This window comes from Miniopterus natalensis, chromosome 18 (genome assembly GCF_054644295.1).
Source record: "Miniopterus natalensis isolate mMinNat1 chromosome 18, mMinNat1.hap1, whole genome shotgun sequence".
Lineage (NCBI taxonomy): Eukaryota > Metazoa > Chordata > Mammalia > Chiroptera > Miniopteridae > Miniopterus > Miniopterus natalensis.
The window spans coordinates 13,416,641-13,444,560 of NC_142098.1; the positions used below are offsets into that span (position 1 = coordinate 13,416,641).

At 57.0% G+C, this 27,920-nt stretch overlaps 1 protein-coding gene across 1 annotated transcript in view; it reads left to right on the top strand.

Annotated features, from left to right (window-relative positions):
• The window catches only part of CBFA2T3 (CBFA2/RUNX1 partner transcriptional co-repressor 3), a 61,802-nt gene that overhangs the window by 27,080 nt on the left and 6,802 nt on the right, over window positions 1-27,920 (top strand). Inside the window, exons 2-11 of the mRNA XM_087827469.1 lie at window positions 7,186-7,338; window positions 10,596-10,673; window positions 13,886-14,127; window positions 14,276-14,365; window positions 19,024-19,205; window positions 19,865-20,085; window positions 23,817-23,902; window positions 24,413-24,611; window positions 25,438-25,506; window positions 26,945-27,135. Coding sequence (XP_087683595.1) covers window positions 7,218-7,338; window positions 10,596-10,673; window positions 13,886-14,127; window positions 14,276-14,365; window positions 19,024-19,205; window positions 19,865-20,085; window positions 23,817-23,902; window positions 24,413-24,611; window positions 25,438-25,506; window positions 26,945-27,135 — 1,479 coding nt within the window. The 5' untranslated portion in view covers window positions 7,186-7,217. The remainder of the gene's footprint in view (window positions 1-7,185; window positions 7,339-10,595; window positions 10,674-13,885; window positions 14,128-14,275; window positions 14,366-19,023; window positions 19,206-19,864; window positions 20,086-23,816; window positions 23,903-24,412; window positions 24,612-25,437; window positions 25,507-26,944; window positions 27,136-27,920) is intronic.

Here is a 27,920-nt window from a genome sequence, read left to right on the forward strand (position 1 = left end):
GCACACGAAGGAGGAGTATGGAAGGTGAGGGCAGAGGCGCAGCCAGTCACAAAGGACCACGTGTGCTCTCAGGGCACTGGCCGAGGTGCAGGACAGCCACCTTTACCCGCCTTAGGAAACGAGCCTTCCAGGGCGCTTACCACTCTGGTTCCCAAGAAAGTCAAGCAGACGGGTTTACCTTGGCCGGAGTTTCAAGGTAGTGGCCTGCTGCCCACGGAGGCAGAAGCTGGGAATTCAGAGACTGGGGCACAGTTCCTGGCTCTGCCCTACCCACCTACAGAACCCTCCCCTCTCAGGGGATGGGGGAATGGGGGGTCCAGGCTTGTCAGTCTCACCTAGTTGTGGAGGCCGCGGAGAGGGTGGTCTTGGCCAGGTAACCTTGCGGGGGGTGGGGGGGGCGGACATGACACTTCCTTTCCTTTTGTTCATCTGCACTTTCCCTACAAGGAAGATGCAGTATTTGCAGGGTGTTACGGGAAAGTAATTGGGCAACTGTCGCACATCGGTTTCCTTTCATCCTCACACCATCAAGGTCGCTCCAATTGCCAGTGACTATGTGTGTTTAGTGCTCTCTCCTTACCCCCACTCACAGATGTGGAAACTGAGGCTAGGAGCAGTATGCCCAGGGTCCCCGCCAAGCCCCCTGTTCTGCAGGTTTACAGAGGAGGAAACCGGCCACAATGTCCTTTCTCAGGTGCAGGGACCCCCACCGAGCCTGTCTGGGAGCCCTGGAAAAGGTTTCTGCTCATATACTCAGTACTTCTGAGGCCAGCCTTTTTGTTATGCTGGGAACTTGAAGGAGGCCAAAGCTTCAGGGTCCCTCCCCAGCCCCCACGGACCTCAGGAACCCCTGCCTGCAGGTCAGCTCCTGGAAAGCGGTCTGGGGTGGAATTGTGTGCACCCCAGGACAGCCTGGCCCCAGGAACAGCGCCTGTTCAGTTTCTATGTGGGAGCTTGTTCCAAAACCCCACAAAAAGAGTAGCCTCTGGGGCCAGGCAGCCTGGCTTCAAGTCTTCCCCACCCTGTACCTCAGTCTCCTCATCTGCTCACCTCAAAGGCTTGCTGTGAGAACACGATGAGGTGGTTCATGGGGGGTGCTTAGATCAGGGCCCTAGCTTTGTTACATATCAGTACCTGTGCAAAGGACCTGAGGCAGCAACAGCTGAAGTTACCTGTTGTTACCTTTCACTACCTGGTGCCTGTGCAAAGAGCCTGCGACAGGTTACCTGTCATTACCTGCCACCTTCCTACATCCTATGGCTTTGTAAGGGTCAAGTGAGATAGCAGCAGAAATCAGTAGGCTAAAAGATCAAAGTGGGAGCTTGTTTGGGCAGCAACGTGGATTCGAGGAGGGCAAAACCGGGAAAAGGAGCTTTGCTAATGCTAGCAGGTCCTCCTTCTGCAGAGGGTTCTAGAACCCCAGGGCTGGGAGCCCTGGTCTGTGGCCAGTTCTCAGCCAGGCAGTGTGGGCTGGGAACCACAGGCAGACACGGACAGTGATGGATGGGGTGGCTTGTTCCGGCACATTCCGTGTTCTTTCCCACCGACTTCGCCTGGCCTTGGAGAGTTGCTTCCTCTGTCGATGGATTAGTGACATTTAGCTGGGAACTGGATACCGCCGTCTGGGAAAGATGCAGGGTGTCCCACGGGCCCTGGGAGCGCTGGGGCTGGGAATGTTCTTTAGTGCCGGGAGCAGCGGGGCAAGGGGGCGGGGAGCTGTGACAGTGGTACTGGAGGAGGAAGCCCGGGCCCCAGGGGCTGGAGAGGACAGGGCACCTATGCCCACCCTCTCCCCTCTCTCACTAGGATGTTGTGAATCGGCTCCTGCACACTCAGACCGATGTCAAGATGCCAGCCACACAGGGGCCAGCAGGCCCCCATCCCTGTGCATCCATGGTGGGAAAGACAACAAAGAAACCCCTGTAGGAGGTGGGGGACAGACAGGAGATGAGCAACTGAGCAAGAAAAGGCCCCTTGAGTAGCAGGCCTTGTGGGCAGGTGGGTGGGACACCAGGTCCACATCCAGCCCCCTTCTCAGCTGTGGGAGCTAGGCAGGTCCCCGAGCCTCTCTGGGCCTCAGTTTCCCCATCTTTAAGATGGAGAGGAGCAGCTTCTGCCTCTGAGGGTTGTGGGAAGGCTACACAAGTGGGCTGGCTAGTCCTGTTGCATAACAAATGTTCCTTTCCATGCACATTGGGGCTCCCTGGTGCTGGGGGTACCTCACCTCACAACTGCCTACCTCTGGGCCAGGACCACATGATAAGGGGCCACTGTTCTGTCTGTGACACTGGGGAGGGCCCCAGGAGGGCTGATGGGACCCCCAGTGTCAGGTGACAAGGCTCTGAGCTCCTGCAAGGTTGGGCCCTCATTTCGCTAAGGCAGGTTTCTGCACTTGCAAAGCTGGGCCTGAGTGGACATTTAGAAAGAAAGAACCAGGGTGCCCATGTCAGTCAGGGTCCTGGGGCTGTCACCAACACTGGCTTTGCCCCCTGGCTGCTGACAGGTCTGGGAGAGGAATGGGACACAGGTGGCTGAGTCTCATTTCTTCTTCCCGGGCGCTCTAAGATCTGAAGAGAGCCCCATGGACTTGGAAACATGGTCCTCGAGCTCACCTGCCCAGAGTTGGGGCACCTGGAACATCACCCACTGACTCAGAGCAACCGCTTCCCACCCCCAACCCCAACCCCCAGGCAGCTGCCCCTTCTAATGTCCAGGTTGGCCCACGTGGCATCCCGAGCAGCACTGGATCTGAGCCTGGCTGGTCTGGCCATTGAACTTTCTAATCTCCCCGGTGACTGTGGTGTGCAGGGAGCTGGAGGGGCTGTGGACACCCTGGGCTCAGGCCCTACTGTCTGCCAGGCTCTGAGACCCCGAGCAAGTCTCTTGCCGTCTCTGAGCCTGTTTTCCCAGCTATAAAATGGGCGTGATAATGGGACCTGCCTCCTGCTGTGGAGGTACAGTGAGTCCAGCAGCTGGAATATGGAGCCCCTAATGAAAGCAGTGCTGGGGGTTGCTTCGTTTCTCCTGAGCTGAGGGGTGGGCGAGCTGATGTGTGTGGGGCACCTGGTGAGCTCTACATGAAGGCAGCTGTTATACATTAATCTTAGAAGAAAAAAATTAACTTATAAGTTAAAAGACATATATCCAGCTGCCTGGGCCCCACTCCAGACCTGCTGAATCAGGGTGCCCTAAACAGGGGGCATGTTTGTGGAGACCCCCACTATTGAGTGGAGGGTCTGTGGGCACTGAGAACCCCAAGATGAGCCCAGAATTGAAGCTGGGGAAACAGAAGCCTGGTTGGGCACAGAGGGGGCAGTGTAAGCTTGGGGGTTCAATCGCCAGGGCAGGCCTCACAGGCGGGTCACCTTGGGGAGCCAGCACATGGGCCCTGACAGTGCTTTCTGGGGAGGCTGTGAGGATTCAACGAGATACTGTGTGGATGTGCAGGGCATGGGCCCAGCTCCACCTGGGTCTGAGGACACCTGAAAGCGGATGCTGGAGGATGAAGGAACCAAGAATGGGGAGGGAAAGAGTGTCTTATGGGGCTGGCCCAGGTTTTCCAGGTGGTGGTCTGGACTTGCTGGAGCCCTGCCATCTGAGCCAGCTCATGCTGGCACCCTCAGCAGCCTTGGTGGGAAGTGGGAACTGTACCCGCTCACTGGCACCCAGCATCCAACAGCAGGGCCCCTCCCCTGCACCCCTCCGTCTCCTCATGCCCTGGCCAGCTCCTTCTCTCACTGGCTTATGGGCACAGGGTCCCCTCCTGGATGTCCCTACACTGGCTACCTTGGGCAGAGAGGTCATATGAGAGCCACCGGGGTTCTGAGCCTCCCAGTGGGTCTGGGGGGCCCAGGAGCAGCCTTGGCTCAGTATGAGGCCTTGAAGGGGGCGGGGCAGGAAGCCAGCACAGGGAAAACAGGGCTGTCCCTGTCTGGTGGCTCCCTAGAGCCGCACCTGCGTTTGCCCTCAGGCCATACAAGTCTGGTAAGGCCTGATGAAGTCCTGTGTGCATGGAAGCTGCTGAAGGGATTTAGGCCAGAGAAAAATGTGCACACTCAAGACTCTCTCCAGCCGCCGTGCAGAGTCTTCAGTGGCTCCCACTGCCATGCAGTCAGTCTACACTTGCCAGCCTGGCCCCCGCTGACCTTCCTTCCCGATTTTCCTGCACAACTAGAGGCCCTGAACACTCTTGCCTCTGGCCTTTGCATTTTATGTTCCTTCACCACAAATGCTGTTCCTCACCATCTCCATACCACCTCTGCTCTTTCCTGAGGACCCTCGTTATTTTCTCCTTTCTGGGGTGGGGTCTGTGCTGATGGCAGCCTGGAGAGCAGGGATCCAGCTCTATAAACCTTTGCTGAGTGCCACTGAGTGCTCACAGGTGCAGATCCTTCACCTGATCTCATCTAACCTCCCAGCTGCCCAGTGGAAGGTGCTCACCATTGCCCCCTTTATAGAGGAGTAGAGAGGCTCAGAGAGGTGAGGTGACTTGCTGTAGGTCACATGGCCAGGAGGAAATAGAGCCAGGACTCAAACAAGATTCAAGAAAGACTCGTGAGGTCTCATATGGTGCGCCTGTGGTCCTACCATGCTCAGACCCCGGGACCCACGATACAGGCAGGAGGTGGGACAACAGAGGTGTCCCACCCTGCAGTCTCAGTCAACCTGGGTTTGAATCCCAGACTTGATGCCTCTTCTAAAAGAAGGATGCCTGTTGGTGACAACCAGGGCTCTGAAACCCTGCAGACCCAGGTGACTGCAGGGATGCACCCATACCTGCTATGTGCCCTTGGGCAGATTACTGCACTTCTCTGTACCTGCAAAACTGGGTTTTAGTGAGAATTGGAGTGATAACTGTCCAGTGCTGAGAGCAGGACCTGCCTCCTCTCCTAAGTAAATGGGTGGCCTTGGGCCTGCCTGCCTTTCCTTTTCTGCCAAAGGTCTCTGGGCACCAGCGGAGCTCTGCCCACTCCATCCTCAAGTCCACCCAGCAGGCATCGTGGGATGAGTGTTTCCAGAGCCCACTTCTTAAGGGCTGTGGAGATAGTGCGACATGTCGAGTTGATCCCACCTGACCATTGAGGTTCTGGTTAAACAAGCACTGTGTGAGTAGTGTCAGTTCATTGAAGTGGCCCTGGCAGGTCCCCCACCCCTCCCCAGTGGGGTTTTCCTTTATGCTTCTCTGGTCTGTTCAGTGTCTGAGGCTCCCGCCAGGCTGAGCGTGGAAGGGCTTTGGAAAGTCAGAGCAGGCCCGGCGTCCCGTGTCCCAGGTTGGCATCCGAAACACCCTTCCAAGCATGCCAGTGGGACCGCCTGCCCTGGGGTGGCCTGGTCAGATGAAGGGCTGGCCAGGACAGTCTGCACCCTTAGGAGTGGCCCAAGGCCCATGGTGGCCAGCCACACTTGCCTTCTTTGGTTGTCACCGGGGACTGGCCACCAGCCCTGCAGCCAGGCATGGTGTTGATGGGCCCCACAGCTGCGATGCACTTGTGCCCGGCCATCAGCCTCCTGACAGGCTGGCTGTAGGGAAGGGGGAGCAGGGTGCCCGGCGGGAGGGAGGCCAGCGACTGCAGCTGAGTGGACAGCAGGTGCTGCACGGCTGGGTGGCTGCTGATTCTGGCTGCTTCCCCTCCATGGGGCCCAGCATGGAGGGGGCTTCACTCTCACCCCACAGGGCTCTGGAGTGTGGAGGACTGTGAGAGCCCCTCCCCAGTGCTACGGATGGGTGGGCATCTCCTGTCTTTGAAGGGGGAGGAAGGGGGAGATGAAGGGAGGTTTGCACAGTATTGAGCATGAGATAATGGTAAATGCCATTTGTTAGCATTATTAATCACCATCCCCAGAGGCGGGCCACCCCTCACACACTCTGTGTCTGTGCGTCTGCCATGATCATGGGGGGCCCCTGGGAGGGAGAATGGGTGAGAGCAGAGGGGGAAAGGACTGTAGTCACATAGTGACTGTTAAGGGGTACGGAGCCTTGGCTGTGGTTCTGCCCCACCGTCCCCCTGGCTCTGGGTGAGACCCCATCAGCATTAGCAAGATGAGCTCAGGGCAGGGTGGGCTGTGCCTCTTTGTGTACCAGGTAGGAACGTCCATCACAGCCCTGAGCAGCTGGGTCCCCCGAAATCCCAGCCACTGCTCCCAGGTCTTTGTGGCTGACCGGGCCGCAGCTGGGCCTGTGTTAAGATGGAGAGGGAGGCCCAGTGTTCGCCCCCCTCTACCTGCAGAGAATGCCCGGGCAGCTGCTGGCTCAGGGGAGGTGCTGCTGGTCAGATTCACTTGGAGGCCTTTTCCTCTGGGTCCTGCTTCGTGGGGCCAGGAGCTCAGGCCCCCACCCAGGCTTGGTCTTGCCATTTCCACTCTCTCCACACATCTGACCCCTAGCAGAGCATCAGACTACATAGGACTTGACACAGTTTCCAGGGCCACAACTCTTGGTCTACGGACCATACTTTGAGTGGCCAGGTCTAGAATGGCCTGAAATTGACCATTTCCCCAGCATGGCTGCTCCCAGGAATTGCCTGGGGCCAGGAGATGGATAAAAAGAGATTCTCACCACCCAGTGTCTCCTGGAAGACCTCTCCAGACCAGCCTGAATGGGATCCCAACCCACTGCAGCAGCCTCAACTGGGACCCTGATGGAAACACAGATTCTCAGGCCCACCCTACACCTGCTTAATCAGAAATGGGCGTGGGGAGACTGCCATGTGTGTCTGAACAAGCCCTTCAGGAAGTGCTGGCGGAGGCTGCCTCAGTGGGTGCTGCCTGACTCTCTGGTCTGCAAGACCAGAGCTACAACCACCCTGCCCCCTGCCCCAGTGAGGATCCAGCCCGGTTCTGCCAGCCCAGGGCTCATATAGCTACACCCTCCGCCCTACCTGAAATGGGCTGATCCAAGCCCGCCCTCAGGTGGGTGGGATGTCAGCCACCTATGAACACACCTGGGGCTTATCTGGGATTGGCCAGGCCCTGGGACTGGATCTGGCTTTGTGAGCAGAGACAGGAGCCACCTGGGTTCAGCTGGGTATCCCCCACCTGGGTCCCCAGCAGCACAGTCCCAAACCCAGCTGCTGGGGGTGGGGCTTGGCCAGGCACTAGGTGGGGCTGGGGCGGTGCTGGCCCCCTCCCTTCTCAGCATGCTTCACCGGCTTTCTCTTTTTCATCCCTCCCCGCCCCCCACCACAGCAGTGGACAGGAAGGAAAAGAAGGCTGCAGCGATGCCTGACTCCCCCGCTGAGGTGAAGACGCAGCCCCGGTCCACACCCCCCAGCATGCCACCTCCTCCGCCCTCTGCGTCCCAGGGCACCACAAGGCACTCCTCCTTCACGCCCCACACAAGTGAGTAACTCCAGGGCCGGGCAAAGCAGAGAGGTCTCTGGGGCCCCTGAAGTTGTCTGACACGCCAAACCTCATTTCATGCTAATAGAGCCAGTGCTACAGTCCCTCCACCCTAAACCCTTAAACAGCCACTGTTGGGTCCTTGAGAGAGAGGATCTCATCATGGCTCAGAGGCCAAGCTTTGAGGATCAGATCCCAGCTCTTCCACTTTGTAGCTGTGTGCCCTTGGGCAACCTGCTTAACCTCTCTGGGCCTGGCGTTCCTCATCTATAAAGCAGGGCTGGCCATAGTCCCTGCCTCACAGAGTTGCTATGAAGACAAGTGAGTTAACTGAAGTTCCTACCCAGTGGCCAGCCTATCGCAAGCATTCCATCAAAGTTAGCTGTTATATTTGGAACTCAGCGAGGGTCAGGGACTTCCCCACAGTCAGACAGCAGGTTACTAGAGTGCAGGTGAATTCAGTCAGGCCTGCATCCTGCTGGAGAGCCCATCAGAGGCGGCTCTGGCCTTAGAGGAGCTGCACACTGGCTCAAATACCAGCCAGGCCTCAGTGGGATGTGTGGATGGCTAGAAACTGGGGTCAGCAGGGTCTCAGAGCTGCCAGACCAGATCCTCAGGCAGTGTCTTGATGGACCTGGTTACATCTAGGTTGAGCCTCTTGGCACTCACAGCAGCTCTGAGTCCTCTGGAGCCCACCACCACTGCTGTATTCCTGTTCCTTAATCAGAGAAGTTGGGGACTCGGTGACTTTGGGTCCTGAATAGTTGGGAAGGAAACCCTCAGACTTAGGCAAGTGTGAGGGTTTGGTGTTCCCTGACCCCAAGGCCAGGGGCTTAGCAGTGTGTCCCAAGGGTTTCTGGTGGACAGTGGAGAGAATCCATGTGCCACCCCCACCCCTATGTTCAGAGACCAGAAGCCCCATACCTGAGGACCCTTCCCCAGGCTTTGAAACCCAAATGAAGACTCTCTGGTTTGGCAGGAGCCTCAAACTCCTTAGCCTGTGGCTCCTGTACCCCAGTGGGCTAACAAGTAAGAGCTGCTGCCTCCAGCCGGAGCTCATAGCTCTTCCCAGAGCCTGGGGTGGACCACAGGACCCAGCCTGGATCTCTCTATCCCTAAACACAAAGGACGCTGGTTCTGCTACCCAAGACTGGCCCCAGCATCATCGTGACTCAGCCTCCCTCAGGAAAAAGGCATTGGCTGTTCAGCCTCTTGTTTGTAGGATGTTGGCTTAAGCCAGTCTCCTGATCTCTTGGAGCCTCAATTTGATAGATGGGGTGATACCACCTGCTGCCCTCTGTGGCAGCCTGAAAGCGTGGGCATCCCAGCTCACAGTAGGAGCTTAGTGACCAAATACCCCTCCCTGCACCTTCACCTGGCACAGAAGGTTCCAGCTCCCCCTTTCTACCAGGTCTGAGCTAGGATCCCCATACATAAGAGAGACTGGAACAGGTCCCCAGCCATGCCTCTTGCCCAAGGACTGGGCCAGAGCAGCAGGGCTCTCATTCCATGGTCCTCAGCCCACAGGTCCTTGTCTGCCTTTATCAGCCACCCTAGAAAGGGCCAGGGGCTGGGCTTTCTCCCACACAACACTTGCATGGCCACTGGCTGCCTGGTCATCCCTCCCTCTCTTGCAAAAGAGTCAGTCCTCACCTCTAACTGAAATGTGGGCAGCATCTCCATCTACTCCACAATTGCCACCCCGTCAGGGCCCTGTAGGTAGAGAGGGGAGGTGTGTGCTGTGTTTAACTTCACAGCCTGCCCCTCAGCCAAGGTGAAAGGGAATTACTCATGATAGGGCCTCAGCAGCTCCCAAGAAGAAAGGCCATGGGCCATCACCTAAAGTGACAATCTACTTCGTGTTCAGTTCCGAGCAGGAGAAACCAGCAGATACTTGATGGTCAGGCCAAGGCTCCAAACTGGGTCCCTGACCCTCATGGGTGCATGTGTTTCCCTCAGCCTACTTTTCTTCTTGGTCCAGGAGCCCGTGTTCCAGAAAGCAAAAGTCTAAGGACCACATGTTTCAGGTTGGGGACAGGGCAAAAGGTCAGCTGGCACCACCCCTGTGTGCATTCGAGAGGCCTGAGAACAGATGTGCGTGTGGGCAGCAGGCCTGTGTGTGGCTCGGGGTCCTCCCCTTACACCCTTCCCATCCCCATGCGCCCCCACCTCTGTGGGCTCATGCTCCTGGATTCGAGGTCCCAGCTCTATTTAGAGCACAGAGGTCATAAGAGACAAGCAGTTCTTTCAGAGCCGACGCTTTAGTTTCATCTGGCTGCTGGGGCTGTCTATCTGGGTGTCAGGTCATCTCTAAGTGGCCTCAGATTTGTTCCCTACCGAAGAATTCCCTGAAAGCAGGGTGGTTAACCATGTTCGTGCACCTGGCTGGTGGCAGCCTGAATGGACAGAGCCTCTGTGCTCAGCTGTGGATTCCTGCCAAGAGCCTCCCCAGCTTCCCCGGGACGAGCCTGTGAGCCAAGCTGACCAGAGGCTGACCTTGAACCAGGGCTTGAGGGCTGTGGTTTTCTTGCTCAGTTACCACCCTGGGCACAAATTCATTTTGGAGTTGAAGCTGTGGTGTGGCCAGAGAGGTAGGCAAGGGCTAAGAGAACTCTGGGAAGGAATGTAAAGAGCTACTCTGCAGCTGGGAGGACCCTCAAAGGGCTAACACCCATCCTGCCCTTGATTACCCCCTGTGATGGGGCTCACTCTCTGATTACAGCAGTACAGCCTGTCTCCTTGTGGCTTCCGCTCACTAACTCCAGCTCAAACAAATCAAATGTCCTTTCCTGTTTGGTGCTTCCTCCTTTCATGGCAGTTTGGTCCTGGGCTTCGTTTTGGAACCGTCATTGAGTTGTCTATCAATGGAGACCCCACGCCCCGATTTACAAGTCCACTCATGCTCCAGGTTCCTTGAGGATGGTGTTGAGTGGGGTCACCAGGCACCTTCCAGGAAGAGAATTTTTAAGAACCAGGTGTCCCATCCATGCAGATGGAGATCCCAAAATTCTCGTAGGCCCCTGGAAAGTCCCACCAGAAACGTCCCTAAGAGATCCCACGATCAAGCCCCATCATTTTACAGAGAAAATTAAAACCTGAAGAAGGGAATGACTGGCCTAAGGTGGTGACAGTCCCAATCCCCAAAACTGCTGTCATGAAGCAGAGAGGGGAGGGGCCAATTGCAGACACCCAGCAGGGCAGAGCCACCTGCCCACGGCCCCTTTCCTCACAGAGTGTTTTTCTTATTTTGCTTACAGATCGAGAGGACGGGCCTGCGATGTCTCTGCCCCATGGCCGTTTTCATGGCTGCTTAAAATGGTCTATGGTCTGTCTTTGTAAGTAAAATAACAAAAACCACAGGCCTCCCGGGAGGTCCTCACCTGCACCCTCTGCCCTGGGAGGCCTTGACGATGACCCCACTTGCTTACACAGTTCATTATTGCATCTGCATGTTAGTGAGGTCTGAGAGAGAGGTCCGAGGGGCAGGCCCAGGAGAACAGAGCAGTCGGAGTCCTCAGACCCACAGTCACACCCCAGCCCTGCTCCTCACGAGCTGTGTGACGTTAGGCAGGTGGACACCCTCTCCGTGTTCCTTTTTTCCCAATCCACAGAATGGTGAATATGGCAGATCCCAGAGTTGTGAGAGGGTAGAATGTCAATGCAAGTCTGTAGCTCAGCATCTCAAGGGCAGACCCCAGTCTGGGTCGAATCCCAGCTCCTCTTCTTTCCAGTGGGGTGACCTTGGGCAAGTACCACCATCTGTGCCTCAGTTTCCCCACCTAGAAGTCATCAGATGCTGCTGGTGGAATCCACGTGAAGCCTGGCACACACTGGGTGCTCAGTGGACATTGGTCACAAGTGGACATTTCCGTCAAAGTGCTCAGGCCACAGCCGATGTCCATAACAGGAAGTTTTCATGGAGCGATGCTCAGTGTATTTGTCAGCCAGTGTCAGGACAGGCACCCACTACAAGTCAGTTGGGCTGCACAGACCCAGGCGTGGCTGCCGAGTAGCTCCAGGCTCCAAGAGGAGGTGACATAATGGTTGTGCATTATTTATGTCCTGCGATGCATGGTCCCGGTTGCCATTATTCTGTGATGCCTGGCCTTGCTCTCATGTCCAGCCATCCACTGGGCTGCAGGGCTCTCGGGACTATGTGATTCCCAGTCCCAGAGCTGCCCCTGCAGCAGGGAGAGGGGCTGGCAGGGAGGCTGTTTGTTGGTTCATCATCCCAGCATGACCCCCGCCCAGGCCCAGGGCTGGGGAGCTGCGGGGGTGCTAGTGTGTGCCCCCAAACCTCAGCCGGGGACACGTGTGCGGTCTAACTTAGTAACACACCTGTTGTGGAATGAAAGCACTTGTGGCCGGGGGTTATTTTCGGCGTCTCTTTAGCAAGCTGCTGAGACTGCCCGGCAGCCCCAGGGAGGGAGCACGGGCCAGCGAGGGCAAGCAGGCCTCCGGGAGGACCCAGGCACCGAGGGCAGGCTGGTAAGGGAGCTGCAGGGAGGCCAGGCCCAGGCTGGGCCAGGGGCCGTGGGTGGGGACCCAGGCAGCATGGATAATCATACATCTTAGAAGCCTCTGGAAGGTCCAGACCCCAGGTGATAGCCCAACTCTGCCACATGGAATGAGCCCCCCACTGTGGAGAGGTCTCCTGTGGCAGTGGGCCATCTCCTGGCCTGGCTGGAGTGACCGCCAGTGGCTGTCATCAGTCTTGACCAGGGTGTATGTGTCAGGGTCTGCCGTGGGGTTGGCTGGAGCTCGCTGGTGAGACAGAAAATTAGCACAGCAGCGGGGTCTTCTGGTCTGTCCAAGGGTCCTCTGGAGGATGCCTCGGACAGGGCAAAGGACAGGGTCTCTTCCTGTCCTATGTCTGGAGTTCACTCTTCATGTGAGCACGGGAGGGACGGCCCGAACAAGGCACACCTCTCCTGCAGGACTATTCCAGAGCCGGTATGTCACTTCTAGGACCTAGAAGGTGCTTCTACGACCATCCAGACCAGGGAGGCAGACAGGTTTCAACTTGCATGGTGTCTTCATCGCTGGGGAGGGAAAGCCATGCAGAGAAGGTCTCAGGCCCAGGAGCCGGGCATTGGGCTACCATTCCTGCACGCATCCGCCCACCTCTGCTTTTGTGTTGACCCTGGCCTTCAGTCAGCAGTTTCCAAACTTCTGCTAAGTGGGGGCCAGTTATTGATGAGTGATCGCCCACATGTAAAAGCAATCAAGGTCAAGCGTTTCCAGCTCCTTCTAGTGGTGGAAGGACAGCTTTGGTTCTATAAGCCACGGAAGCCTGGAGCAGAGAGGCCAGGCACCTGTGGAGTGGAGAAGCTACAACCTCTGGTTCGGGCCAAGGGCCATTTGCATGTGAAGAAACCGAGGCCAGGACCCAAGTCTCACCCACATCTAGGCTAGTGCAGGTGGTATGGGGCCTCAGGCAGGATGCCCATTCCCAGCTCCCGTGCCAGCAGTGCCCACAGGTGCACAGTGAGGAGCAGGCAGATGAGTGTACAAGGGGCTGAGTGTAAAACGTGAGTGAGCCGCCTGGAGCAGATGCCCGTGCGGCAGCCGAGGACACAAGGTGTGAGTGGTCTCCAGGTTTAGCGGTCGAGCCTCAGGCCTCCCAGAGGCGTCCTGCTTCCTCACCCCACCCCCATCTCTACCCCTGACCCCTCTCCACTGTTACCAAGGGCCCTGGGAGCCTGCGACCTCTGACCTCTCTGGAGACCCTGTTGGTCACCACTAAGGTTTTTGAGGCTAGGGGACTGAGATGCAGGTGGTTGGGCACAGAGGGCTCCCTAGCCTCCAGTGTGAAGTCTCTGCCACCCAAGGCTGAGGGAGGAGGTCCTGCCCTTGAACCATTTCTCAGCACGCACTTCTGGCCTCTGCCAGCCCTGGGATGCCCTGGACGATATCCCCGGGGCCTGGGTAACTAACAGAACTGCTCCTAGGGTTCATGGTAGGTCCCTTAGGGAACTTGCTCGTCCTTCACATATAGCCTGGAGCCCATGTGGACACACATCTGCCTGTGCAGCAGCACCAGACAGCAGCCAGCCCCGGGGCTCCGCCACCAGGACCCAGCTCCACTTACCCCAGGGTGTCTGGGTACCGCTGCCCCACCCAAGCCCCCCAGCGCAGGCCTTGGGGCCCTTGTGTGGGCAACGGCACCTGTTTGGGAGTGGGCACCTCTCAGGGTTGTCATGGTGGAGGAGAGGTCACCAGCCTCTCAGGGTGGATGAGTGGCCCCTCCTGAGGAGAGTAGAAGTGGGCCGGCAGACCCCAAATAGTGGAGAAGCCCCTCTGTCCATTCGCAATAAACACTGAGCAGCCTGGCTGGGAGGCAGCCATGTGCCTGGCATTCCGCCTGGGCTGTGGAGGGTCTCACCAAGCAGCTGTCACCCACTGAGAACCTGGGGCAAGGCTGCACCTTTCCAGGCCCCAGTTTGCACATCTGTAAAGGGTGTCGGTGCTCCCATGGCACCCCTGTGACTCTAGTCAGGGACTCCAGCTCTCTGCTGTGCTCCTCACACCCCATCTCCCCCCACAGTAATGAACGGCAGCAGCCACTCGCCGACGGCCATCAACGGCACCCCATCCACGCCCAATGGCTTCAGCAATGGCCCGGCCACCTCGTCCACAGCCTCGCTGTCCACGCAACACCTGCCCCCAGCCTGCGGGGCGCGGCAGCTCAGCAAACTCAAGCGCTTCCTCACCACCCTGCAGCAGTTCGGCAGCGACATTTCCCCAGAGATCGGGGAGCGCGTCCGCACGCTGGTGCTGGGGCTTGTGGTGAGTCCGGGCAGCATGGCTGCAGGGGACATGTGTTTGCTGAGGGGGAAGGGGTGACACTGTGCCGTGCCCAGCCCTTGGGCCTCCTGACCTCCCTGGGCTGGGTGGACGGGGCTTGGGCTAATACATGGTGGTTTTCTCCCCTCAGAACTCTACACTGACCATTGAGGAGTTTCATTCCAAGCTCCAGGAGGCCACCAACTTTCCACTGCGCCCATTTGTCATCCCTTTCCTGAAGGTAACAGCAAACCCTGCTCCCTCATGCCAAGGCCTCCCCCAGGAGCCCCAGGTTCATTCCCTGTCACGTTTGACCAGGCATTAAGCTCTGCCCATCCAGTACCCCAGGGGAACAGCTCTGACCAGTTGCCAGACCGGATTAGTCAGCCACCAAACCCAGTGCTCTAAGACAGAGCTCCCCAATCAGTCTTGTTATTATTGGCCAAAGGCACTTGTCTCCTGGACAGCTATTTTTTGAGCACCTACTATGTTCCAGGTACTGTGTGAAGCTTAGGGATATCGCTGTGAGCAAAGCTGACATAGTCCCTTCTAGAGCCAATGGCCTGGTGGGAGGGGAGACAGCCAACCAGCAATAGCTATAAATTCTGTGATGTGTGACACAAGGAGGGGGCAAAGGATGAGGGCTGTGGAAGGGAGGGAGGGATCCTAGTGGATAGCAGGGCACAGAGCCTCCCAAGCATGTGCAGAGGCCCTGAAAAGGGGTGTGCCTGCTGTGCTTGAGGGACAATGTAGCTGGAACAGAGTGAAGAGGAAAGGGACAGTGGACAGATGGAGGGACAGGTGGGTGGATGGACAGATGGTGGGTGGTTGTGTTGGTGGAAAGGTGGATAAATGAATCCTGTCAGATATAAAAAAAAAAAAAGGTCATGTGGTCAAATATGGGAGATAAACAGCCGACTAGGCCTCTCAGCAGGAATAGCTGGTGTCTGGTGGCAGCAGCACGAGGGCCTTATGAGCAATGCAGGTTCCTGGGCTCAGCCCAGACCCACTGAATCAGAACGTGCATTTTAACAAGGACAAGCACAGGTCTAGACCATGTTAGAACAGAATTTTCACTATGATACTTCTCAGGGTTTTCACTCCCCAAAGTGAGGGCAGTTGCCTACCTCCCAGAAGGGCCAAGATGAAACAATTCCCAAATGTATTTGACCCATGACCCTTTGCTGCTGTGCACGTCCTGAGGTCAGGGTTCCCTGGCGCTCACTTGGGAGATGCCCAAACTGAGTGTTGCTGGCCTCTCCCTGGGGCAGTTTCCCAGGCCTCTGAGATGCTTCCAGAGCAGACCCTGCTCACTGCAAGGTCAGGCCTTGGTGGGGCTGCCTTCCAGGGGGTCTTAAGGACCAGACTAGACAAGATGCTCCCAGGTTTGAGCCCAGCCCCTGCAACTGAGCCCCTGTTGGCCTGTGCCAGGCTGGTTCACCCCTCCATGCCTCAGTTTCTGCAACTGTAAAATGGGAATCATTTTCAGGCTGTTGGGAAGATTGCATGAAGCAATGCACATGAAAAATTGACTTTCATCATCTGGGAATTTTAAAATGTTCCGCAGACAAGGCATGCTTTGCAGAGCTCTTTTGACACTGCCCCTGCTGACCCCTAGCAGCCCTGTGAGGAGGGGTGGTACAGGCACAGTTCCTGATTAACAGGTGGGGAAACTGAGGCCCTGAGGTCTCCCCCGCTGGTGGAGAGATGGAGCCAAGGCTGGAACCTGGACCCATCAGACTCTAAACACCCCCTGCCTTCACAGGGTATGCCCCAGACTGGTACCTTGTTCCCTGCAGTCCCTTTCCAAGGGGACCCCACATTGTGCCCCCATATCTACTCCCTCCCTCCCTCCTTCCTGCCCTTCCGCCCACACCCCACTGTGCTCACACTCCTGAGTTGGCGACAAAGAGGCTGCTGGCATGGAGCAGGGTTTGGGCCCATCTGGCAGTCATTTGCAATTCATTAGGAGCCCTTCCCTTCTCTCTCCTCCTTTCAACTTACTGCTGACTCCACCGCTCCCCATCTTTGGAGACACAGTGCGCCTGCTTATTCTGTCGGATCAAATATTTACAGCAGATGTCCAGCCCGCCCGCGTCAGCTGCCCTTGTTTATCTGAGGAGCAGGGGTAGAGCCAACATCCGCGTCCCCTGCTCGCCCCAGCCAGGCCTTGCCCACTGCCCACTGTGCCTTGTACCCCAGCATCCTCCCAGACCCACCCCAGTGAGGCGCAGGACAGGACATGCCCAGCCTAGCACTGCCTGCTGAGGTATCTCCCTGCCTCAGTTTCCCCTCTGCGCACAGCGGTTCTCACGTGCTATTAGGGCTTTTGTGCATAGATTGCTCTTTTCATAGGGTGAGGGGCCTGCCTGCAGCTCCTGGGGCCTGGGATCGCACCCAGGGCCCTGGGTCGACAGGACTGTCAAGGACACAGAGTCCGTTCCTCTCACTGACATGCAGCTCCTGGGGTGCAGCCAGTTCTGTTTCCAGGGCTTGTTGACAAGGCCCCAGCCCGGCCCCATGGTCTTTCCTGGGAGCAGCCCTTACTACCCTCCTTGTTGTAGGAGCTCTGGCTGCTTTAGAATGAAGAGCATTGTGGGGGATTCCAGCAGAAGGGCCCCCTGCCCAGCCCACTGTGCCACCTCCTCTGTGACCTTTGCTGGCACGATGGTGCACCAGGCCCACTATATGAGCAACAGTGATGTACCCTCACAGCGGGGCCCTTGGAGCTGTCGTACTGCAGAGAGGCAGGATCTATGGCTAAGAGTACAGCTCAGGCAGCCACCTGGCTCAAACCCCAACTCCAACTATGGGCTTCTGAAAGACTCCGGCCTCAGTCCTCTCCCCAATCCCTGGGGATGCAACAGCCCAGCTCTCAGGGGTTGAAATGGATGTTAATTTATATGAAGCCTAGGAGCCCATCATATCCAGGATGGCAGGAGCAGGTGTTTTTCACAGCTCCAGTTGCAGATGAGGCATAAGTTAAAGGAATTAAATGACTTGCCCAAGGTCACACAGCAGAGCAGGGTGGGCTGGCCACAGTCATGCAGTCTGTGTGGGTATTAGATGAGGTACTTGGCGAAGCAGCAGAAACATCATAAACCCTTGGAGAGTGGGAGATTTCAGCTCAACTAACACTGTTATTGTGGTTGTTCCTGCAAACACTGATTTCCCTCTGACCAGAGGTCCCATCTGTGAAGAGGGTAGTTTCAGGCTTTTCTGCAGTGTCAGAACCTTCATTCAGACAGTGGAGTTGAGGTCCACAGAGCTTTTGCCATCAGTTTAGTTTGTCCAGCATCAAAGTGGTGAGGCCTCCCTGGCACCTGGGCCTTTGGGGACACAATGGGGACTGCTGCCTGGGGGAATAAGGGAGACAGGGCTCTCCACAGCCTCTGTCCATTTCTTCTGGGCTGGGGTCCCTGTTACCCCCAGCCAAGGACCCTGGGTCCCCTGCGCCATTTCCTGAGCTTGTTGCTGTGTGTGGCTGAGTGGTGGGGCTTTCCAGAAGCTGGAAGAGGCTGCCCCGCCCAGCCAGCCTCCACCCGTGGCTCCGGCTCCCAGCTGGCCCCAGCCGGTCAAGAATCCAGATGTTTCTACCACCCCAACAGCGACCAGCCGGTGCCTGTGCAGTCCCGCCCTGCTGGTCCAGCCAAAGGGAGGCTGCTCAGGAGAGGAGGGGCCAGCGAGGGAGAGGAGGATGTTTGGCGTCTTCAGACCTCCCGGGACCTCCTTTCCCAGCTCATGCTCCTAACATGTTCGACAGATGGCGGGCTGGCCCCCGTTCAGCTATCCAAATAGAAAAACAGGCCTGGCAGCCGGCGCTGCTTGACAAAACTGCATCGGCTGCTTGATTGGGCCCGGGTGCGCTAATGGGTTCTGGGGAGGCAGAGGCAGGAGAGGGCTGTGTGGCAGCTTTGAAACGCCATGAGAAAGTTGGGGAATTGTAATTATTTACAAATACTTAGAACTCTGGCTCTCCCAAGTGGCCTGCTGCTGGGCCTCCTTCCAGCCTGCCGCCCACCCCCACCCCCACCCGCCACAATGGCTCTGGGAAGGCACATGAGGAGCCCACTTGCCACTGGCAGGGCATTCTGGGAGCCCACAGAGCCATGGCAGGGGCACAGTCAGGAGGGCACAGCCCTTACGCATGGTTGCTACAGGCAGGATCTGCATTTGAATTCTGTGGCCCTCCCCCCATGTATCATTCTACCTCCTGTGCCCTTACCCATAAATGTGGAACCAGTCACAATGCCCATCCCCAATGGTGGTAAGGACTATGGATGGTACAACCACGGGCATTAACACGCGTGGCTGCTCAGAGTGGTACTTGCACACTAATGTGTGTAGCCCAGATGCCAAGCTTCATTCAAGGCTATGCAGGGGCTTCCCATCAGCACATATGGGGTCTAGAGCAGACACACTGGAGTCCTACTCCCAGCTCCTTCATCTATAGTTAGCTGTGTGCAGGGCTGCCCACGCCCTCTCTTGGAGCCCTAGTTTCCTTCTCCACACAGTGGGTAATCTGGTGCCTGCTTCCACAGGGCGCAGGCAAGGGACCATCATCATGATCCCCTCCTCCCCTTCTCCAGATGCCACCATGGGAGGGAGCTCGGTGGAAAAGCCCCAGCCTGGGAGACCAGGATCTGGGCTCAGGTCCCACTGCAGCCCAAGTCACTGTGTGCTCCAGCGGGGAGACACTCCTGCCTGGGCTTCCTTCCTGCCTTCATACCCAGGTTGTAGTGGAGGAACTTGATACTGAGAGAGGTCATGCAACTTGCCCAAAGTCTCACAGTAAGGCTGGCTGTCAGCCTCCCTGCCTAGTATCAGAGCAAGGCTGTGCCCTTGTGCTTCATCATCAGTGAGTCCAATCCCCCCAACCCCCCCGTCTTCCCCAAATAGGCAAACCTTCCCTTGCTGCAGCGGGAACTCCTGCACTGCGCCCGCCTGGCAAAGCAGACCCCTGCCCAGTACCTGGCCCAGCACGAGCAGCTCCTGCTGGATGCCAACGCCTCTTCCCCCATTGACTCCTCGGAGCTCCTGCTGGAAGTCAATGAGAACGGCAAGAGGAGGACACCTGACAGGTACCGCGGGGGCTTTTTGTGGCTGGGGAGAGAGACAGTGGAGGGACCAGAATTGGCTCTGGTACCACAGCACAGGGCACCCTAGTTCCAGTGCTAAGAGAATCTGGGTCAATGCTATTGCCCACAGTGAGTGAACAAGATGGTAAAGTTCAGCCTTACCTGCGAGGCCTCTGCACGGGGCTGCATGTCGGAGAGGCTGCCCTGTCAGGCTGTGGTGATGACTCATATGTCCCCCTGGGAGGATGAGGGGATAGCAGGAATGGAGTGAGTCTGTGTGGAGGGAATTCTGTGCCAATTCCCTTCGTGCTAGATGTGGACTCCAAGTGTTCAGGACCTGAGGTGCCCAGGCACATGGGCTGGCCATCACTGCTGGGTCAGAGAGATGGGTGCTTGTCCTGCTGCCAGGAGAGGGAGTCTCCCTCTCTTCATTCTCTTGACAGAGATTTGGACTTTGTGACCACTTGGCCCCAGAACCTGCACACCAGGGGCGGGAATCAAGGCTGGGCCCCCAGTAGACTGGTCTAATCTCTCTCTGTCTCCTCTTTGTTCTTATTCTCTCTGCCCACCACCTCTCTCTTCCTCTCACCCCTTCTGCTTGGACCTCTATCCACGGCTCCTGGTTCTGTGACCACTGACCACCTGCCCACTCTCTGGGCCAGGACCAAAGAGAATGGATCAGACCGCGACCCGTTGCACCCTGACCCCCTCAGCAAACGGCCATGCACCCTGAGCCCCGCCCAGCGCTACAGTCCCAGTAATGGGCTGCCCCACCCCACGCCGCCACACTACCGCCTTGAGGACATGGCCTTGGCCCACCACTCCCGTGACTCCTACCGCCACCCTGACCCCCGGGAGCTTCGGGAGCGCCATCGGCAACTCAGTGAGCAGTATTCTGGGGGCAGGGGATGTCATATGTGTGCATGCGAGTAGGAGCACACGTGCACCTGTGTGGGGGGGAGAGCATTCAAGAGCTACTGTGTGCACGTGTCTGTCCAGTAAAGACACAGAGGAAATGGGTGTAGAGAAAGGATCTGAGCAGGGAACTGGCCCCAGGGCCCAGAGGGGATCCCCATCCTGACTGGCTATGCTGGGAAGCCTCTGAGGGAGAGCCATCTTTCCTGGACCGGCATCTAGGGGGCAGCTCAACATTCTCACCCTCAGGGCCCAAGAGGTCCCTTCCCTCCCAGGGGGCATGATTGTGGATGTGCCTGTCCTGGGGTCCTGGCTGGACTGAGGCAGGTACAGACTCAATTTGAGGGGCTCTGGCCATCTGCTGGGCATATACCCTTCAGTTGCCCTTGGCCCCTGTACGGGTATGTTCAACTCCTTATAGAGACAAGAAAAGGGAGCCCACCAGATCTGCCTGACCACTGACCATCCACTGGGGCAGAGGGAGGGCAAGAAATTGGGATCCTGGACCCAATTTCCACGGGGGGGTTGCCTCACACACAACACCAAGCAATCCTTGGACACCAACACAGTCTCCTACTTGGTTCTGACACTCTCTACAGGGAGATAGCATTAGGTCCCATGGGTTAAGGGTTCAGTTCTACAAGACTGCCCCCTCCCTTCAGATACCAGTCACAAGTCCAGGTTGTCACCTATGCTTCTGACTGACCACTATAAATCAGAGTTCCCCACAACCCCCACCTTGGGTTCAATTAATTTACTAGAGTGACTCAGAACTCAGAGAAACATTTACTGCTGTATTACCTGTTTGTTATAACGGGCTATAACGCAGGGACAGCCAGATGGAAGAGATGTATAGGGTAGGGCGTGAGGAAAGGGTGAGGAGATTCCATGCCCTCTCCTAGTACATCACTCCAAATCTCCATGTTCATCAACCCAGAAGCTCTCCAAACCTTCTTCTGAGGTCTTATGGAGGCTTCATTACCTAGCATGACTGATTAAATCATTGGCCATTGGCAATCGATTCAACCTCCAAGCCCCTCTCCCCGCCCTCGAGGTCACGGGTGTACTAAAAGTTCAAACCTCGACTCACATGGTTGGTTCTCTGAGCAACCAGCCCTCATCCTGTTCCAAAGTCACCTCATTACCATTAACAAAAGACACCTGTATCACCCTGCACACTTAGGAAATTCGATAGGTTTGGGGAACTGTGAGCCAGGGGCCCTGGATGAAGACCATATACGAGAGAGATATTTTGTTCCTCTGAATGACCAAATATTTATTTCCTATAAGTCACATTATCACAGGTGGGATGCACAGGACAGCCCAAAAGAACCCATATATGGGCAGTTCTAGCATGTGAGGCTCCCCAAGTCACAGGAGCCCCTGCCTCCAAGGCATTTCCCCAGGCATGGCCAGGTGCCCTGAGGGAAAAAGGACACCCCCTAAGACTCGAGAACTCCCACTGAGCCTCACTGACCATGAGTGGAGCGGGATGAAAATGAACACTAACACACCAGATTCATAAGAGAGCAGGGGTTTCACGGTGAGAGCAAGGGCTCAGGACTGCCTTTTCCTCTGAGCTCCGATGAGTCCCCGTAGTTCGCCCTTGAGCAAGTCACATGACCTCTGTGCCTCAGTTTCCTCCTCTGTTGGCTGGCTCTAACAGGAATCTCACCCCTCTTGGTCATATAAGAACTGAGGGAGTTAACCCGGTGCAGAGTGGGGGCCGTGTGGCCCAGCTCTTATTGATAACAGCGGCGACAAGCCTGGGGTGGAGTGCTCACCTCTTGCTTGCAGTGTAGCCTTTACTCAGTTCTTAGAGTGGGCCATGATATGTCCAGATATGTGTGTGATATGTTAGCACATCCCTATCACAGATGAGGAGACTGAGGCCCAGAGAGCGTAATTGGCATGCTCAAAGTCTTCTAGCCATGTCTGTCTGACCACTGACCATCCACAGGGGACAGAGATGAACAGGACCAGGCCCTACCTCAGGGGCCCCCGTTGTATTGGGGGACAGTCAACAACAGTAGCCCCTGAGACAGAGGCCCAGAGCACCAATGTAGGGCCCAGAGGCAGGGTCAGCAGAGGCCTCACTCCATACAAGGCCGTCTCCTCACCCCCACCCTGCGGAAGCTTCCAGGGCCCCTGCCCAGGCAGCAGGTGACAGCGTCTGGCTCCCTGTGGCCGGGTCAGGCAGGTGCTATTCCCACCCGCTTCTGCTAATGCAAAAATAGACGCCAGCTGTCGGGCAGATCTCAGCCACTATTTTGGTTGGGGCGTTGGCGAAGGCCCTGGCTCCTTGGGCAACAGGACAGGGCTGTGGACAGCAGATTGTGGCTGCCACTTCCCACCCTTTCTGCAATTGGGGGAGGTATTTTGAGTTTATGGGGCCAGAAGACCCTTAGGAGCTGAAGAAGGCCTAATTAGAGAGACCTCAGCCCAAAAGCATTCATGGGCACTGCATCACCCAACACAGGCAGGGGCATCCAAAACAGTGGGGGTGAGCGCACTTGGTAGGTCAGAAACTATAAGAGGAGCCATGGTGGGGAGAGTCAGATGCTGCGGCACTGGTGCTCATTGCACAGCTCACAATGGTTTTGTTTCTGACTGGGGGAAGGGTACCCCATTGTTTAGGTCCCTGGAGCCATACCAGCCACTGGCTGAAGGCACAGCTCTACTCAGGCTGACCTTGGGTGACCTTGGGTGACACATCCCCTTAAGCAGCCTCAGTTCTCTCATCTGTAAATTGCAGATGACAGCAGAGGTCAATGCAGGATGAAAGGTGTAAAGCACTTGGCGCAGAGCTGCTTATACCCGGGCTCTCCCCACCAACGCACCTCCTGAAAATCTTCTCACACACCCCGGAGATAGGCGAGATAGGGAAACTGAGGCCTGGAGAGGCAACATGAGGGTCCTAGGTCCCATGGGGAATGATCATCAGGACTACTGGCTTCCTCACCCCCCTGTCTTCTAGGAGTCCACAGTTGTTACCGGTTCACTTGAGACCCAGCAGTTAGGCTGGAGCGCTTGCTGAGCAACAGCTCAGCCCAGGGGACATAGAGAATGGGATATGCCAGCCCTGCCCTGTGGACTGTCGCCGCCTATTGAGATGGGGGTAGCAGGGACTGAGGATAAACAAAGAAGCACATACAATTACCAAACAACCAGAGATACATGAGGCTTAAGGAATTCTGAGGTCCTAGGGCTGCTGAGGAAGAAGGGCCTGTAACCTGGGCTTTGACGGATGCATAGGAGTCCAGTTGACTGAGAGGAAGTGGTAAAGCTTGGGCTGGAGCCAGGCACTCAACACACAGAGGCCCTGAGTGCTTCTGAGCAGTGGTGAGGCCCCAGAAGTGAGGTCTGAGGCAGCCTTGGTTGGCAGCAGAGGGCAGAAAGAATGAGAACAGTGGGATCTGGAAGTAGGAAGGGAAGGGAAGGGTGACCAAAGCCAGAGCAAGAGATGGGGACATGGGTCTTTTACTTTCAAGCATTGACTAGAGGCCAGGCCTGTTCCTGATCCCCTCAGGGCAGTGGGCAGAAGGTCAGTGCCTAGGGTCCTCTACTTTACACTTTCCACCTTACCCAGGTGGGCACAGCCCATGAAAGGGCCTAGGAAGCATGGGGTGGAGCTTGGGGAGTGTAGGGTGGGGCCTGGGAGCATGGGATGGGGCCTAAGCGTCTACTCTCCCCCTGCAGTGGTCCATGGGTCACGGCCAGAGGAAGTGATCGACCACAGGCTCACAGAGCGCGAGTGGGCTGAGGAGTGGAAGCACCTCAACAATGTGAGTGTCCAGGCCAGGGCACAGGTGCCACAGCTACTCCAGGGGCTCTACCCAATCTGTGGGGCTGCAGGGACAGGGCTCAGGTGGGCTCCCCTTTGCTCTATGCCCACCTGGGGGGGCACAGGGCAGGGCCTTGGGAAGAGCAGGGCCTGGGAGCATGGGGGTATTGGGAGTAACCATCTCAGCCTACCCTCCACATCCGGTCAACCCCAGAACCTTTCCTTCTCTGCCCCTAAAGAGAGTCTCCCAGAAGATCACTTGGTGTGGGCAGTCAGACCCCTTCAACACCATTTCCAGGTTCACCCTCCCCACTACTTCCTTTTAGGGGAAAACCTAAGCAGAAGGTGTGGTCCCCAGAGTGGTGCTGGCCACATCTGCTCCTTGGAGCAGATCACACCTGAGGTTTTCGAGGAGGGCCCCATGCGAAGCCCCCTGCCTTAAGCCTCCCGTGGCCAAACCTTGTGGACAGCGGGCCCTGCATGCTTAGGCCACCCGACCACCTGCCCACAGCTCCTGAACTGCATCATGGACATGGCCGAGAAGACACGGCGGTCACTCACCGTGCTGCGCCGGTGCCAGGAGGCTGACCGAGAGGAGCTCAACCACTGGGTTCGGCGCTACAGCGACGCTGAGGACACCAAGAAGGGCCCCTCGACCACCGCCGCCCGGCCCCTCAGCAGCTCAACAGGAACCGAGGGGTCTCAGCTGGGTGTGTGCTGGGGCTGGGAGGGGACAGAGGGAGTGATGCAGAGAGCAGCGCGGGTGGGGGGGCTCTGCAGGGTGCATGAAGGGGGTTCCCAGGACCACGGCAGCAGAGCCCGCATACAGATTCTGCAGTATAATACCACTCACAACAGTTTCACTTGAAAAAGAGGTGCCTTCCTTGCTCTGCACAGACACTGCCTGAGCCACTAGGAAGCCCAGACTCACAGCTCCAGTGACCTCAACACACTGTGAGTGGGCAGAGGTAGCAAGTGTGGGTGAGATAACAGAGGGCTTTGGGGGGAAATAACAATGTAGAGCCCTGGGCCCACTAGGAAGCCCAGACAGAGTTCCGGGGGCCTATGGGTCTCTACTCATCCCCGGGATGATGACCATGGGAACCAAGAGAGGCTCAGGATGGGCCCAGCTCCCCGTTGAACGTAAGGTCCATCAGCCCAGAGCATTCCCGTCTATAATGCTGCCCTGCTCCCAGCCCAGCAACTGATACAGCACTTCCACCCATGGTTACCTCGGGACCCCTGCCAAGAACACACACTGGCCGGTGTGGCTCAGTGGTTTAGCATCAACCTATGATCCAGGAGATCTCAGTTCGATTCCCAGTCGGGGCACATGCCCGGGATGGCGGGCTTGATCCCCAGTAGGGGCTATGCAGGAGGCATCCAATCAATGATTCTCTCATTGATGTTTCTATCTCTCTCCCTCCCTCTCTCTCAAAACAATAAAAACATATTTAATAAAAATAAGGAAAAAGAACACGCACACCATGGCCTTGTGGCCCCCTCCTGTGCGTGACACTGGCCCCTATGTTTCAGACATACACCGGGAGTTCATGCCTAGGACCCTTTCCAGCTACATGCCAGAGGAGATCTGGAGGAAGGCTGGTGAGTAGGGATGGTGAGGGTGGAAGCTGGGGGCCACAGATCCAGACCCCCTTGCCCTCTCTGTCTGCAAGGAGCTTCTGTCTGGACTCAACTGGGCCTCCAGCTTAGGGCAAAGTTCACAGGGCTTCACAGATGGGACTTATGGAGGGATCACAGTGCACTTAGTATCCAGGGTAGGACGATTGCCACCCATCACCTCCCAGGGAACAACACCATGCTCTAAAACAGGGAGGGCCTCAGTCCCAACATGCACATGAGTGTGTACAGACATGCGCACATATGAGAAAGGCACTTTCTCTTATGTGCCTGGAATTCTCATATGAGCTGGAATTCGCGTGACCTTCTGGGCGTAGTGTTGAGCATGGCAACAGGGCAGTGCTGTGGGGGACATTCTTTGCATCGAGGAGGGGCTTGGCAGGAGCTGGAGCCCGTGGGCAGCCAGAGAGAGAGGCGGGCACTCAGGGTTGGTGGTGGTGCAGAGAAGAGGTAGGATCCCAGATATGTTTTAATTTGTGGGTAGATTCTATGTGAAGTGTGATTTAGAGGGAGGCAATCTCAGGGTCTCAAAAGAAGAGAGAGTGGAGAGTCCCAGCTCAGATTTGGAGGCTGAGGGGCCCAACAGGCAGCAGCTGCTTAGATCCAGGCAGGTGGCAGGCCTGGACAGGAAGACGGGGGTCCTCATTTCCCTTGGCTGTCCCCTTCACCTCCATCTGGCCCACAGTGGGGCCTCATGGGACCCTTGGTAACAACCATGTGGAGCTTGGGCTGTGCCATGGGGGCAGGTAGCCATAGCGTGCAGACACTCAGATGGAAGGCTCGAGGGCCATCTCTGCCCCTTAAACCCCACCCTAGCCTCCTTACACACCATGCCGCAAGAACAGCACAGCCAGGTAAACTGAGGCAGGCCTTAAGGTCCATGGGGGTGGCTTAGTGGGGGGTGGGGTTTGTATTGTTCCCAGTGTCGGAGGGCAGGGTGCGCTGAATCCTCAGACGTGAACAGGCAAAAGTGGCAAGCGTGGGGGGACAGCAGAGGGCGTTTGGGAGAAATAACAATGCAGAGCCCTGGACTGGGCATTCCATGAACTGCATCCAGACGAGCCACAGGGGAAGGCAGACTGTCTGTGGGGCAGAACAGTACAGCTGTGATTCTCAAAGTGGGTGGTGAGACCAGCAACAGCATCACTTGGAACTTGTTAGGAATGCAGATTCTAGGGCTCTCCCCAGGCCTACTGCATCGAATCTGCCACTGCACGCTAGAGTTTGAGAGCACTGCAGGAGAGGATAAGCTTGGAGATTTGCCCTGTGACGATGCTTGTGCACCCCTGCAGGGATGCATGTGATCCTTTGTGCACAAGCCCAGCCCCCAGGGTTATGGGCAGGAGGCCCGGGAGACCTGGCTAGGCCGGCCCATGTGACCGTAGCCACATGTCCTTTGCAGAGGAGGCAGTGAATGAGGTGAAGCGACAGGCGATGTCTGAGCTGCAGAAAGCTGTGTCAGACGCCGAGCGGAAGGCCCACGAGCTCATCAGCACAGAGCGCGCCAAGATGGAGCGGGCCCTGGCTGAGGCCAGGCGGCAGGCCTCGGAGGATGCCCTCACTGTCGTCAACCAGCAGGAGGACTCCAGTGAGGTAGGTGCCCACCCCACACCCCACCCCAAGTCCAGGTCCAGGGCTGCTCTGCCTCCTTAGTATCCCCGTGAGCTCTCAGGCCTGGTGAGGGGGGTCCTGTGGGTGTCCCCATTGTACAGATGGAAACTGAGGGCTCCAGAGGGGAGATAGCTTGCCAAGGAAGTGGCAGGGCATCTGTTTGCAGCTGGGCTTGCGGACGCCAAAGCTCATGCTGTCTCTAAGCTGTGAAAGCAGGAGGCAAGAGGAGCACATAAAGACCCCACGTGGCATCTGAAGCCCTCCTCAGCTCCTGGCACACATGTACCCACAGAAAGGGCTTGAGATTATTTTCATGCTGGTGTTTGGTCGTGAAGCCTGGTGCAGTTCAGGCTGTGGACCTGTGTAGGAAGGAGGGTGGGGTATCAGGAAGGGCTCCCTAGCAGTGATGTCTGAGCAGTCCTGGAGGAAGTGAGCCAACATGCCGAAATCAGGGAACAGTGTCATCCCAGGAGGGGGCAGCAGGGACAGAGGCCAAGTGGGGACCAGGCACATCTGGCAGAGTGAGGACCGCAGGAAACCAATGTGGCCGAGCAGAGTGAGCCAAGGACAGCAGGCGGTATTGGGGTCCAAGAGTCTTTGGAGGTTAAATGGGCACCTGGGCCCTTCTCCAGGGCAGGTTTCACTTTCCTATCCCACAGTCTGGGGCCTTCACCAGTGTCCCTGCCCACCTTCTATTCACATGGCTAACTGGGTTACGTTTGTTCCACAGAAAGAGAGCAGAAGCCCAACGGTAGGGGAAGGATGGG